Genomic DNA, 16,156 nt, shown 5'->3' with positions numbered 1-16,156 from the left:
GAAACATTCCATTAAATCTGAGTTGCATATGTGCATGCTAAAGTTATTAGACAATATATTCCACAGATAACAATTACATGTGAGACTTTAGAATAACAAGGAAATTGGAAATCACTTGTGAGAAAGGGTGGAGATGCGGTGTGGAAAGTTGACATGCCTTTGCAGAGATTTCCTTTCCGGCACTGAGCAACAGAGAAAATATATGTGGTTAATATGGAACTGATTAAGTATAAAACCTCCTCCTGATCAAGCAGGACAAGACTGCACTCCTAAAACAGGCTTATGAAGTGTAAATTAATATAATGGAATTTAAATTAGAAAGATAAATGGCATTTTAGGCAACCCTACATCACACTAAAACCACAGACGTGTATTTCGTATGCAGCTGTGGAGGAAGACAAGCGGTCTGTGGTGAAATAGGGCAAGCTGAGGTGGGCAGCTGCTGATGTGGCAGTGGGTACTAAAAACAGGGTGATTCATAATGCAGATACAGTACATTTTGAGTGTTTACAGATCTAGTTTACTCATCTAATATCACAACATGAGAGGATATTCTACTTGGAGTGTCTCAGTGGAAAGTCTAAGAGCTTCACAACTGTTTGAGTAAAAGTACTGATTACGAGGGTGGGTGAGTATTTATCTAAGCCACATCTGTGATTAAGTCAACTGTTTGGTTTTAAAAGTTTCCTACTTGATTATGTATGGGTTGTAGGTTATTTGTGCACAGGTACAGCACAGTTGGATTCAAAACACAAACTACATTTTCAGCTAAACAGGTACACTTCAGTTGCTGTGAGAAATTGTATCCCCCTGATGTTAGAGTAAGAGAGCAGTATTGAATAGAAGAATTGAGCTGGAAGAAACGCAAGACATTGTGTACATTTAAAATAAACTTTGATTTTATTGGTTTTATACTTACTCATACACATCATACAATCCTAAATTTGAAAGGGGGGAAAAAAAAAAAAAAGGAATCTTGTGGTGTCTCTGGGGGACTGGACATGCTGGCAAATTAATCCATGAATGCTGGTTAATATACTGCTCAACATGCCTGAGCTGAAACTAACATCACCCATCTGAATGTTCTGATGAACTGGGAGAGAATAAAACCTCAAAACCTTTGCTATCACCGAGTTATGTTGAGTTTGCTCTTCTGTTTGTCTCTTTAACATGCAATAATGCCCATGAATCGTTGCTATTGTAGAAGAGGTACTGTATTATATTGACATACAGTGCCAGCAATCTACAAAGACACTGATGGCAATATTAGAGGTGTGTAACTGTGGCCCAACTGGCTTTTTACTGCACTGGAGCTTAATATGGTTAGGCATGATCAACATTACCAAACTAGTTCGCAACATTCAAATTTTTTGTGTACTCTGTCTCAAGCTGTGGCATCATAACTTGAGCCAAACATACATAGACAATGCCTTTTACTGGGTCTGTATCAAAATACAAAAAGGTGTTTTTTGTAGTCTGATAGGACAGTAAAGACTTGTATGCACTGGGAGAGGTGTAGGACATACAGTAAATCTTCAAGCATCATAGAACAGTGCAGACAGAAAGAGTGAGTTCCAAACTCTCATTAAATGGCTGTCAAGATGCTGGCTCATATCAGGCTCAGCCAACCACAGTGTGTGTACATGCCAACTTTCTGAGCTACTTTCAGAGAGCTGCTTTCACACCTGCCTCTCTTAAACTGCCAGCCCCACTAAGGATAATGCTCTAATCACAGACGGTGCTAATTAAAGCTTGGGTTATTTCCTTAAAGCAGCAAGGTCATTGAATTCGCTCAGGCCGGGACTTCAAATCACATTGCAAGGTATCAGTTTGGTGCCAGTGTTGGCAGATTTCAATCAAATCGGTTACATCCACCAAGAGTCACATAGAAAATGAGGTTGTATTTAATTGAGATTCTGCCTTGTTAGTTAGGGTATTGGAGTCATGGAAAAAATTTGCACATCAAGAGACTTTTTCGGGCTTCCTTGCTGGAAGTGAAAGACAGACACAAAATGTCCCACATGGTAGTTTCAGCCCTTTTACAAAGTAATTAATACCACAAACACAGCCAGCACAAAGACACAGGCCTCACTCAAAGGATGACATAGAACACAACACTGCACCTTTCTCCTTACATATGGGTTAATAAACACTACATACAAAACATTTTTTTCTGCTGAACCTTTTCCCCTCTTCTCAGATCACTGCAACATTCTATTAAGAATAATTCAATATGAATGGTAGCCACATATTATTTACATTAGCAAAGACAGTAGAAACCTTTTAATTTGAATATCAGTGAGTCAGGCTCCATTCGTCCATGCACTATTACAATGGGATAACGTTTTTTTTTTTTTTTTACATTCTTGTTCAGAACAAAGTTGCAATCTAAAATGTGGCTGATGAACTTCGCATTTTGCCTATTATCCATGCGAGCATGCAAGACTTGTCTGTTTGGTGAAGTATTTGCATCTTCCACTGTGACATCATTAAGCAAAGCAGTACTCATTTGTAATTGAGGGAATACACATCTCAGAAAATGGAAAAGTGTTATGTAATACATTACTAGTCCTGTTAGCCATCATTCATTGGTCTGCTGGTGGTTAATAACAAATACCTAGCTTCTCAAAGTTCTGTGACTCTGAGGGCAAAGGTCAAAAGAGTTAAACAGTGTGCGCGCATTGCTGTTGTTCCATACAGCTCGAAAGATTCTATGCTGCTGCACTTGTGCGAGGATACTTAAATTCCTTTCTTTGTGCTTTGATTCTGAATTGACATAATTTTTCAGCCCAATCCTGTCCATTTGTTTTTGGAGATACAAACAAGACTCTACTCTGTCTAACATCAGAACTTATTATGCTTAAAATGGATATATAATTAGAGAGAAATGTTTAAGTATATTTAAGGGATTTAATACAAATTGATTTGAGCTTTTTTTTTTTTTTTTTGGACACATGCTTCCAATCCTCCAGTACCAGCCAAATGATAATAAAAAAAATAAATAGACTGCAATCACACAATTCAAGCTACGTACAATATATTAATATAGATCTTTTGATGCCATACACTCATTAAAACAGAAAAGGAAAGACAAAAAAACTCAGTCACTCGCTTATGTCAAGGCTCTGGCTAACTCCACCCCACTACTCCTTCAAAACACATCCAATAACTATTCATGCACCCAACGTTATCATGATAAGTCAATATATAAAAGACATATTTGTAAATGCACAGGTTGGGATTTGACATGTCAGGGGTAATTAATCAGAATAAAGAAAACAATAACACAGAAAATAAAAATTTAACATGGGTAAATGTGGGAGTAGTCATTAAAATCTAGATTCTTCAGAAACAATTTGCAATATCAGAGAAATTCCCATTCTCTCAAGGCCCCCCACCCCCTGAATCAAATCCTCCATTCTCCTGACCCCACATCCCAATTTCCTATAAAAAAATAATGTTAATATCCTAACAAAATCAATGCCAGGGTAAAAACTAGAGTCCATCCTCCCCCCCCAGTTCACATGGATGCCCACTTGACAACCAATCCCTCTTCTCCCTGGCTCTCTAGAGAAATAAAATACACACAACATCTCTCAACATATCACACATTCACACTTGACACAGTCCTTCCAGGAGAGACAGGGAGATGATGGGTTAGGGAATGGCCAAGCAGGGGCAGTACCCTATAACCCCACCCACCTTATCCTACAATGAAGAAATGAACCCATTTTAGAATGGTGTTATTCAGCGCCATGGTTCCAAAACTTGCAGGTCAAAGAATTTTGCTCTCTTAGCCATCAGTCCTCATAACTTCTGAATCTTCTCAGCTACCACAATGGGGTTCTCCTTGCGGATGCGAGCGGCAGCAGCTCCTCGGTAGTCATAGGGACAGTCATGTTTGTCAGAGTAACGGTGGATAGCGCAAAACAGGTTACCACAGCGACAGTCGAAGCCTACAGACAACAAAATGGGTAAATCAGGCAGAATAATTAAGAGTTGGTTCAGTCTTTCAATTGACCATATAATTCTTTAGCTAAAGTGTTAAGTTCTCTGAAGAGCTGGATACCAGAAGTACCACGTGAAATGCAGCACAAACCTGCAGTATGCTGCCTGACCACAACTGTGAAAACTATAACATATTACCAAAAATCAATGAAACTTGAAAATTAGCTTGCTAATAAAAAGACATTTGAAATTGTGCTGAAGTTGATCTTTCAGTCAGTCTGAAATATATTACGGTGTAATTGTAGCTTTCTACATCACAGATATCTGTTTAACCAAAGCCCACATTTTGGATGCAGATGACTAAATGCCAAAAGAAATGGAACATTTGTGCATGAATATGAAGACTAATAGAAGACTGATATGCTGACTCTATCAACAAAAAAAAACATTTAACAATTTTTCCAATAAAGATTTTGTAAACCTTTTGTAGTCTGCTCCAAAATAAGTGCACCCCTGCCCTCATCCAAAAACACTGCTCTTTCCTTGGCTCTTACCTGTGAGGCCAACTTTTTTCCTACAAGTGAAGCATCGATTCTTCTTTTTGTTCTTGTCAGGAGTCTGATCTCCGTCTGAAGAAGCCTGTGCAGCCTCCCCTACTGGCCCTGTTATTAAATACATGGTCTGCCTTGAGAAATAACTTCTAAAACACAATTAAATTCCTTGCTTCTGGGGCTACATGTTAAAGGAATAGTTCACCCAAAAATGAAAATTGTCATTATTTACTCACCCTGAACACATTGCCTTCTTATTAAGATTGAAAGCAGGGCTTCAGTTCAGATGTGGTTTTTCAAAATGTGTTTCTTCTTTTTCCAAACTACTCTAATCTTTCATAACTGGTACATGCTCAAGATTAAATCTATCAGACTGTTGTCAAAACCATAAACTAAAATACATAAAAACAACAGAGAACTGAATGTACCAAGGGAATTATATACTTATGTGTCTGGGGTATCAATCTTAAATTTCTACTAATGATTTTGCACTAGATACAAAGGGGAGACCAAGGATGAGTATGAGCGTCTTTCACACAGAGATTCCAGAAAAAATCTTGTAGAAGTCAGTCTCTCAACTGTTCTGGTATTGCAAGATTTTGTTAATTCACACTGCCAGAGGTTTCCCATAATCTGTGCTCATATTCACACTCATCCCAGAAAAATCCAGTAAAGACAAAAGTGACATCACGATCTAAGGATGTCTAATGTACAGCATCTTGAGTTTCCTGATAACTGGTGACTTCTCAAAATGCCCGAATCCCCTTGTAAAAAAATGCATCGCGTTCGGTACCACAAAAGCAACAGTTAATTTAATTGTCTGCGAGGATGCCAAGTAGCTTCCTGGTCTTAGTATCACTCTAATTCGCAGTAACTGTTATCTTTTCGTTTTTTTCAGTATTAGGGGTGTAACGTAAGAGATCTGCACAGTAGCCAATGGTTTTATTCGGGCAGTTCTTACTTTTATAAACTACTCAATTTAAGCTTTTTTTCTAACGGTATTTTTTTGTGTGTTATTGGCTGCTGTATACCTACTGAATTGGTCTTGAGGACAATAAAGATCGAAAGTAAAAGTCATAACCGTCAAAAAAATAATAAAAAATGGTATCAAGGCAGAAAGGTGAATAATATTGAATAATAATAAAATAACATTATAAAAAATATTTGCAATGATTACTGCCCTGGAACAGTTAATATGTACATTTGATAAGTCACGTGACACCATGCGAGGCTCGCCATTCACATGTCCAATCTCTGCGCACTTTGCTAGTTTTAACACTTTTAATGACAAACCGGTGAGATTTGATACACTCTGTTTCATAACTGTTCTAGGAGGACAATATGTCAAAGAATTCAAAACCCTCGGGCTCTGCAGACATTAAAAGACACTTAAGTGCTCCTGAGCAGGCCGCGGGCCCGGGAGTCGATTTGGTCGGAGAGATGCAGGAAATGCGGCAAGAAATGATGAACATGTCGGCAATGCTGACGAAGGTTGTTGCTGACTTGGAGGATCTTGCTGTGATACGTCGATCGATCGCTGCCATGGAGGCGATATTCACTGATATGGTTACAAGAGTGGGGGATTTTGAGAAACGGATCGATTATCTGGAGTCAACGGAGAGGGAATTATCTGCTAATCTGCTAGCAACCAAGGTGAATTTGGAGCTTGTCTGGGAGAAGTTGGAGGACATGGAAAGCCGTAGCCGGCGGAATAACATCCGTATCGTTGGAATTCCTGAGGGCGAAGGACAGGATATGTTGAAATTCCTAGATGGGCTCTTTCAGAGTCTGCTCGACATAGCAGGCCATAAGCTGGAATTTGAGCGAGATCCCAGGGTTCCGGTTCGGCGATACATGGTGGGAGACAGGCCCCGATCAATTCTGGCCAAATTTCTCCGATCATCCGTTAAAGAGCATGTGTTACGCGAGCCGAGGAGTAAAGGAGGGCTTTCTTTGAAGAACCACAGCATTTTCTTGTTCCCAGACTTTGACGAGAGAAATGTGATCGATTCAAGGAATGCAAGAAACTTTTACATCAATGGAAGGTTGCTTTTGCACTGATATTTATGGCCAAATTTAGAATAGATGCTAAGGATGGCTGTAAAACATTCACATGACCACACCAAGCGATGTCCTTCATAAAGTCAATGAAGTGAGTAAGTTACCTTGTGGTACTCACATTGCAGCCGAGTGGACCGGCTCACTGAACATTTGCTTGACATTCTGCGTGCTCTTTTTGTGCTGGTTCCGCCTAGCGGCTGGAGTTTATTTTGTAGAGCAACACACCTACGGGACGGTTTTGTGGATGAATCTACACGCTCTTTGTGTTTATTCTGCCTATTGGCTGGAGTTTGTTTTATAGATTATCTTTTGCTGTGTAATTCTGTCTCACACAATTTGTACAGAAACACTGGACTTGAGCAATCTAATGGCAAAGTTGTCACGGGGGTTCTCGTAGGTGTGCATGGACTGTTTGAGTTTGGAGGGATGGACGCCAGTTGGCGCTGTCGTGCGCGGGGTTAATGCGCACGTTTTTCTTTTTTCTGTTTGTTTGGTTCTGGGGAATGTTCGGGGTTTGACGGTTGCACTAATGTTGGAATGTGGTCTTTATAATCCTGTTTTTGACACACAATCTATTTTTTCTCACGTCAAAATGTCAAATGTTAATGAGCGGATTGTCTCTCTCCGCGTGGAATGTGAATGGGTTGGGGCACCCCATAAAAAGTAGTAAGGTTATTTCTTTTCTTAAACGTAAGAAATATGATAGTGTTTCTTCAAGAAACGCACCTTTCCCCGCAGGAAGCTTAAAAATTTGGAAAGATTTGGGGTGGGCATTTTTTTTTATAATGCTGGCTCGAGTAAGAGCAGAGGAGTCATTACACTGATAAGTAAACATGTACAATTCAAATGCCTCAGAGTAAAGAAATTAGGAAGAGTCATTGTTTTAGCTGAAATTCAGGGACAAAGTCTTATTCTGGCAAATATTTATGCACCTAACATTGATGATCAGGGCTTTTTTATAGATCTTGAAGGGATGTTGCAAGCCACTGGCACCCCTCATGATATAATATTGGGAGATTTTAAACTTTTGATGGACTCAGTCCTTGATCATAGTGAAGTAAAAGTGTGCAAGCCCCCTAAGCAATAGTGACACTTCACAGGATGTGTAAAAATCTTGGTCTTACAGATATTTAGAGACTGATGAACCCATCTGGTAGGGACTAGACATTTATTTCTTCAGTCCATAAGAATTACTCTAGAATAGATTTTTTTTATATCCTCATTTCATCCGTTGTTGATTGCTCAATTAGAAACATATTCGTCTCAGTTCACGCCCTGGTGTGTTTACAGGTGTTGCCACATACAGAGAAAAATAAATCATATAGTTGGCACTTTAATGTATCCCTTTTGCAAAATCCTGAATTCCAACAAATGCTAAAGGCTGAAATTAATGTTTATATGGAGACCAACTGGTCCTCAGTATCCTCTGTGGCCGTGGCTTGGGAGGCACTTAAGGCGGTTCTTAGGGGCCGGATCATACAGTATGCCTCATTCACCAAAAAATCCAAAGCACAAGAACTCGTGGAGTTGGAAGGGAATATTAAAAGTGCCGAGGCAGATCTGAAGCGCCGAATGTTGTCTAATGGTTTCAGAGAATTGACCCGATTGAAATACAGATATAATACTATTTTGTCACTGAAGGTGGAGTTTTAGCTATTCAGGGCAAGACAGTCATACTTTGAGTCGGGGGACAAGGCAGGAAAACTTCTGGCTAGATATATAAAACAGAGGGAGTCTTTTTCTACCATTCCTTCAGTGAAATCTGCTGGTGGTGAAATATTTACCTCGGCCATTGATATAATGCTTTTAAAGAATTCTATCTTGATCTCTATAGTTCCAAGTCTTCATCTACTGATGAAGATATTACAAACTTTGTGGAACCATTAGAACTTTCTAAACTGACGACTGAGCAAAAAAATTCTCGATTCTGAGATAACTTTGGAGGAGCATGGCGAGGTAATTAAAGCCTTGCCTGGGGCCAGATGGCTTTGCCACTGAATTTTTTAGATCTTATGCTACAGAACTGGCTCCACTTTTGCTAGAAGTTTATACGGAATCATTAAAGAATGGTAAGCTCCCACCAACCATGACACAAGCCCGGATCAGTCTGATTCTTAAAAAGGACAAAGATCCAAATGAGTGTAAGAGTTACCATCCAATTTCCCTGATCAAGCTAGACGTTAAAATATTGTCAAATTTTGGCTAACCAATTAAGTGATGACATCTCTTATTCATATAGATCAGGTGGGGTTTATTCGGGGCAGTAGCTCTTCTGATAACATTAGGCGTTTCATCAATATCTTGTGGTCAGTGGCGAATGATCAGACTCCAGTCGCTGCCATCTCACTTGACATCGAAAAGGTGTTTGTTATGGTAGAATGGGATTATTTAAGATTTTGGAAATATGCGGGTTCGGGAATACTTTTATTGGATGGATTAAATTACTTTATAGACACCCGGTAGCAGCGGTACAAACAAATGGATTCATTTCAGATTACTTTACTCTGGATAGGGGCACCCGGCAGGGTTGACCTCTTTCCCCATTATTGTTCTGTCTTGCCCTGGAACCATTATCAGCCACGATAAGGAAGGAGGATGAATTTCCAGGGGTGGTGGCGGGAGGTATGGTGCGTAAGCTTTTGCTTTACGCAGATGATATTTTATTATTTGTTTCCGACCCTACTAGATTTATGTCTTGCCTCCACAGAATTATTAATTCCTTTTCTAAGTTCTCAGGATACAGAGTCAATCGGTCTAAATCCAAAGCTTTGGCTCTGACAGCGTACTGCCCAGTAACAGCTTTTCAGCCAGGCGCCTTCCAGTGGCCCAAACAGGGCATTAAGTATTTGGGAATTTTATTCCCAGCAAATTTGTGTGATTTTGTTAGAGTTAATTTTGACCCTTTAATAAAAAGGTTTGAGCGATGTGGGCAGGTGGGCTTCATTACATTTATCTATGATTGGGAAGGTTAATGTTATTAAAATGAATTGTATTCCAAAATTCAACTACCTGCTACAATCTCTCCCTGTAGATGTCCCCCTCTCTTATTTCAAGAAATTTGATAGCATAGCGAAGTCCTTCATTCGGAATGGTAAACGTCCCAGATTACATTTCAGTAAGTTGCATAGGCTGATTGACAAAGGTGGGCTAGGCCTACTCAAGATTTTGTTTTATTATTATGCATTCGGTCTCAGACATTTGGCTAATTGGTCACATCCACCTGAGAGAGCCCCTCCCTGGTTTTGTATTGAACAGGAAGTTCTTGCCCCTATTTCGCCATTGCAAAGCCTTTCTATCAAACTAACCGGAGAAGTTACACCCCGTTCTCTCTCATTTGTACACGGTATGGACAAAAGTGTCCAGAGTGTTTAATTCAGACATTTATTTAAATGTTGCCTCGAGCATATGGCTGAACCCAAAATTCCCCTTTCTGCTGGACAGAGTGGATTGTGAGGGAGGTTAATACGCTCAGTGACTTATATGAGAGTGGAGTGTCGAGATACGTTGATAATATGGTTCAACATTTTGGGATCCCCAAGTCTCAATTCTTTAGGTATTTACAGCTGCACCACCTGCTTTGTACTATTTCTGGGAGCAGCATACACCCCCCCTAAAGCGACAGATACTCTGAAAGTGGTGATTACTGCTTTTGGAGAAGGCCATGAGGAATCAGTGTATTACTCCCTGCTAATTCAGAGCCTGGGGGACGGAGCTTCTACTTCTCTCAAGAGATTATGGGAGAAAGATTTAAACTTGGTATTGGAGGAGGGAGTGTGGGCTAGGATTCTAAAAAATGTCAAGTCTACATCTAGACATGAAAGGGTGCGCCTTATGCAATTTAAGATTTTACATCGATTCTATTGGACCCCCTCTAGATTGTATAGGCTTGGTCTTAAAGACACACCCACCTGTTGGCAATGCCAATCAGAAGATGGAGACACAACCCATGTTTTTTGGTGGTGTGTTTAGATCCAAGATTATTAGTTGAGGGTTTCAGAGTTTTATGTGTGACGTATTGGACACTCAAATTTCATTTTGCCCCAGACTCTGTATTTTAGGTGATGGGGCGGTCATTAATATAGGGGATAAATACATAAAAAAACTGGGTCCTAGCCAGTGTTATTATCAGCAGGCAGGTCATCCTTAGGGGATGGAAGTCAGCTGGAGCACCCTCATTTCAGGAGTGGTGCATAGAGATGGGCGGGGTGGCGGCATTCTGAGAAATGTCATACAGAAGGCAGGGAAACTTGGAGTTATTAAATAAAAAATGGGGCAGCTATTTGGCATTTTTGGAAGGCTCTCGGGGAGGGGAAGTAGAGAGAGATGAGTAGTTTTAAATGTGTGTTTTTTTATTTATATACATTGTTTTTTTGTTTTGTGTGTATTCTCAAGTTGGACCACAGGGGTATTTGTTGAGGGTCAGGGTGGGGTTGGGGATTGGGAGGGCGAAAGGGAATAATGGGGGTTAAAAGTTGATTCGGTGTATATATGTTTGCTTTTCTGTTTCATGTGTCTGAATCAATACAAAGTGTTAATCAGAAGAAAAAAAAACATGTACATTTGATTCAGTAATTTAGTTAGTTAGATTCTAAACAATATTTACTGAAAAATAAAGAAAACGAACTTCACTGACATGCTAAAACTATGCTTTTTTCAGACATTAGCATTTATAATAAAATATTATTATTAATTTGCCATTTATCTGTTGGTGTTTTTTTGTTTTGAAAATACTTTCTACATTCCACTATTTTTCACCATCTTTGCTTTTTAAAAAGTACTTCACAAATAGAACAAATTAGCAAACACATTGTATCCTCACTGTTGCACTGCACTTAAGCATTTTTTGAGAAAGCAGCTGACCTCGAGGTAAATGTTTATCTTTTTGATGTTATTTTCATGATTCTTACAAGCTGAAAAACTGAAAATAAAAATAAAACTTTGGAAGAAAAACATAGAAATGCATTATTTAGGACAACTGTGCATAATGTGTTGGAAAATAGCAATAAATACATTTGAGGTTGTTATTTTTTTGCCATGGTTCATAAATGTATGAACAAACAGCTGGCCTGTCGTAACGTTGCATATTAACGCTTAAATCCGTTTGCGGCGAGTGTGTAAGTGTGTCTACTTCAGGTTTGGCATTTGGTGTGCTCCGATCTCTGAATGCAAGAGGAAATATATTTATTTTATTGCGTCAAGTTTATGATGCTGTAAATTAAGCCGACTGTCTCTTAATTTAACTGATATTTACAATGGAAACATTAATTCCTTTACTTGGATAAAAAAAAAGATTTCAGAAAAACGTGACTTTTTTTTTTTAACACAATGCCATGAATGATATAATGTCAACTGTATGACAGCCGTCTGTTTTCAAAACTGCGGTGTACCATGAAACAGTTACATCAGAATACAAACTTCCTTTGCAAGATAAGTCATCACTACGAAACACACCCTTCACGGTATCGGCTCTGCCTTTGTTCACACTGACAAATTCCATGATTGATGTCGGCAGTGTTGCTGGGGTCTGATCCCGGGAACACATTTTCTGGCAGTCTGGCTTCGACTAGCATTCAAAAAGAAGACATCTCTGCAATTTGTCCAGAAAACTCCCGGAATCAAAGCCTAGTGTGAATGCAGTTTACATGTGAGTGAGAACATAGCTGACCTGTGCTTATAGACGAGCCCTCATCTTCTTCCTCCTCCACTTCTGCTCTATCTGAATCAGTGGTTCCAGTGTCCTGTGAGATGCTCATAGCAGTCATTTGTTGGGTTACAGGGCTGGGCGAACTGCTGCATCAATACAATCCAACCATATACTTGTATTAGTTGTTACAATTGCTCCCTTTATTATGCTAAGTGGATTTTGCTAAGATTAACACCGATCTATTATTTAGAACATACTGTTTTGCACCTGTAGTTTGCACAAATTCTAGACTCCTTACCTAGATGTACGTTCTTCAGGTGGGGTGACAGCTTCTGAGGTGGGTACAGGGGCGGACTCCACCGTCACTGCAGATGCGCCTGGGGAACCTACAGGTGATGTGGCAGCTGGAAGAAAGACATGAGCTCACCAACTCATGGTCAAACCAATCAGAATCCAAGCATTTCTTCCAAGAATTAGTTCACGCAAAATGAAAATTCTGTCATCATTTACTCACCCTCATGTTGTTGCTTGTCTGTCCTTCTGTGGAACACAAAATGAGAAGCTAGGCAGAATGCTAGGAACTGACAGCCTCATTCATCATTCGCTTTTATTCTATGGAAAAAGATGCAATGAATGTGAACGGTGACAGAGGCTGCAAGTACCTAACATTCTCCCTAATATCTCCTTTCGTGTTTTGCGTATAAAAGTCTGAAACAACTTGAGAGTGAGTAAATGACAAAATTTTCATTTTTGGATGGACTATCCCTTTAACTTTCAAGTTCAACTGAGGGTACACAATTGGTTCCCAATGGAATAGGTGCATTTGAACAGCAAGTCTTGTGTTATTTTGCTGTTCAATTACAGGCTTGATAGCCTCAATGGCTTCAACACTGTCCAGTCCCTATTTGCAACCCGATCACCTGTCTAAATCAATCTCCCGGTAGGGGTGTAAATTGGACGTTTCATCATAATCCGATTTTATATTGATTCGCTTGGCCTGCGATCCGATATTTGCAGATACTTCAAAGTCTGCCGCGATATGATTTCGATTTGATTCAGGGCCCTGCGATCGATATTACGATATTATGTGCCTATTTTACACAATCAATTAAAAAACATTTGAGCTCTCAAATGCAACCAAAATATAATTTGAATATTTTGAGCTCTCTTAAAAGTGTACATTTAATATCCACATTGGGACATCCAAAATAAAATAAGGTACTTCAAATGTTGAAAAAAATTATACAGATAATAATATAAAAAAATAACGTCACACACAATTGATAATCAATCATTTGATAACAGCTTATTTTTCAGTTTAATCCAAAGTACTCACATACCCATGACTTGTTTCCAACTATTCGTGCTATCTGCGGTTTTCTTGGCTACAACTTCCACAGTTGTAATGAAAAATTCTGTTACAGTTAACTGGGATAAATGTTAGTAAGAGTGTTGATGTGTAAACTCATTAGAGCTGTTCAGAATGTCACCGTTGTCAAGACGTTTCACATGATGGTTGATCTGCTCCATGGTACTTTTAAATAGCAAATTGTCATGTAAATTTCAAATGAGTCGCATGCACAACGATATCGATAGGAAGCCGTTCTGCGTTTGTCACGAGAGCTCGCATTTTAAGGAGCGCCCGTTTGACGCATGCGCACTGATCCTGTCACAGGTCTAGAGCTCGCGTTTCGCGGGAAGCTCATTTGACACACGCGCGTGGATAGCAGAGTGCAATTTGGCTTAACAGACCCTGAGCACATCCTTGTCCTACATGAAAAGTGTATTTAGTGCTCATAAAGTGAAATGAATGTAATAAGGTTGCTTCATCGCCTGATGGAAATGCGTACGGATGTGGCTGACATGAGAGTATTAAAATAAAGTTGCATCTTAAAAAAATGTCTATCAATATTTATGTGTTGTATAGATAACATTGGATCGTTGGTTATTGGATCGATGCACTGATCCAGATCGATGGATCTTTACGCCCCTATCTCCCGGTATCCTACCTTTCTCACCTGGGGGGCTGCTTCGCCCCCCTCCTTGTTGTCTCTGCAGATGTTCCTTGTAGCAGACAGAGCACATTCCGTTGGTGCGAGGGTTACCATAGAAACCGCATCCCATAGTACAAAGCATTGGCACCTGCGTTTGATTTGTCTCCTGAGCCATGCTGTCTGAGAAGGGGGGTAAGGGGGACGGGAGAGGGCAATCCTAGAAATAGGGTTGAAGAATTAGTATTATATGAATTAGCATAATACATCATGAAGTGGCTAAAAGACACTGGAGAGGCTGATATTAAAGCACCAGAGCATAAGGATTAAATGTCACACATGATACAAAGACAAACATCTCGGGTTGTGGGACGTGTCTGCCATCAGACAAATCAAACTAGACAGATTATTCATTGTAGATCATCTGTAGACAGATCACTGCAAAATGCTGACACAAGTGTTGCAAACACAGCAATCAATAAGTTTGCATTGTATTAGTTTGTTGTTGACATGGCTGATTGATTTGTACCATCTTATTGCCACTAGCGCCATAAGATACAAAGATTTGTTCACAAACTACATAGGAAGTGAAATTGATACTCAAAAGAGTAGCAGCTCGAGCTGGTGTTTTTTTAAAACAACTGCACTGAAATGACAAGACCAGAAAGTGCCCTCCCAGTGATGAATGTTTGCTTTGCTATGGTGAAACGGTTACTGTCGCTGAACTCCCGTTAAAGAGAGTCAGACCAAAGACCAAACTTTAAACCCAATGGCTTATTTGTTGGTGGCCCTGCTAGACCCGGGTGCAAGTTTTACAATATGTTGCACGAAAACAAAAGTTCTTTTGAACGTCTGTTTGCTAGCCTTTTGTTTCTCAAACAAACAAACGAATAATCCAGGTTACTGTAACCTTAAAAGCCTGGTGATCAAATGACGATTGGTAATATAGGAAATATTAAGGTGTTATTCGAGATAAATACGCCCATAAATCTTTATTATGGGAATGTAGAAGTTTTTCATAACTGTCTGAACGATAAATCACCCAGTAAACAGACATAAATCCGATCATTTTGGAGGCTGTCCATGGGAAACCAGCTGAGAGCAGCTCCGCAATTAGGAAAACATTTCGTCTTTGACCCGAGTATCGGGACAAATAACAAACCGACGTGCTGTCAACGTCAAAGTGACACCAAAAGAGAATATTTTCCTTCAAAAGTAGTTAACGTTGCGTACAACTGGCAGTGTTAACGTCGCTGACTTTAAGAAAGTCGTTTTGTTTGCGATATTCAACTAGCCAGGCTAACGAGCTAGCTCTGCTAACGGCTAGCTGACGTGATGGCACGCACACAAAACGGACAGCTGGAACCTCGAGACCGTCTCGCGGTCATTCGCGGTGGCTTAAAATCCCAGTAAGCTCGGATATTTACCCGTATTTTGGTGCGATTGCGGATAAATCGACGACCTTGATCCACAGAAATCGTCAGAGAAGGTTCCTGGTACGCGTGTGCGGCCTGCTTCCCAGCGTCATCTGAAACAACAGACGTGACGTCACTGCATTGTGCCACTGTTGCTCCGCCTGGTGTTTACAAGCAATCTCTGTAGTATTTTTTTATTTTATTTATTATTAGTAGTAGTAGTATTTTGTTGTTGGTCTTCCTCAGGAGACAAATCTTTTAATATACCTAAAAGTCTTTCTTAAATATACTTAAAAATATGAACATACTTAAATAATAATAATAATAATCTTAAAGGAATATTCCAGGTTTAACACATGATACGCTCAATTGACAGCATTTGTGGCAAAATGTCGATGTCGGTAATTTTTTACTCAGAAAAGTTTTACTTCTAAAGAAATGAATAGTAATTTTAAAACACATGTACAAAAGCATGCGCATTCACATGAGATGAAGACTAATATTAGTAACCTTATAAAAAGCTGTTTTATTGTACATAGAGAGGGT

At 39.6% G+C, this 16,156-nt stretch overlaps 1 protein-coding gene across 1 annotated transcript; it reads right to left on the bottom strand.

Moving 5' to 3' along the window:
• Nucleotides 1-3,020: 3,020 nt before the first annotated feature.
• Nucleotides 3,021-15,779, bottom strand: LOC127424458 (AN1-type zinc finger protein 5-like). The gene is made up of 6 exons (XM_051669700.1): nt 15,623-15,779; nt 14,214-14,415; nt 12,503-12,608; nt 12,226-12,350; nt 4,503-4,610; nt 3,021-3,956 (listed from the first exon to the last, which is right to left on the bottom strand). Exons 2-6 carry the CDS (start codon nt 14,371-14,373, stop codon nt 3,808-3,810), a joined length of 648 nt encoding a protein of 215 aa, XP_051525660.1. The 5' UTR covers nt 14,374-14,415; nt 15,623-15,779; the 3' UTR covers nt 3,021-3,807.
• Nucleotides 15,780-16,156: the final 377 nt, after the last annotated feature.

The sequence above is a fragment of the Myxocyprinus asiaticus genome, chromosome 33 (genome assembly GCF_019703515.2).
Source record: "Myxocyprinus asiaticus isolate MX2 ecotype Aquarium Trade chromosome 33, UBuf_Myxa_2, whole genome shotgun sequence".
NCBI lineage: Eukaryota > Metazoa > Chordata > Actinopteri > Cypriniformes > Catostomidae > Myxocyprinus > Myxocyprinus asiaticus.
Note: the sequence above shows the minus strand (reverse complement) of the source record. Positions and strands in the feature narration are given on the sequence as shown.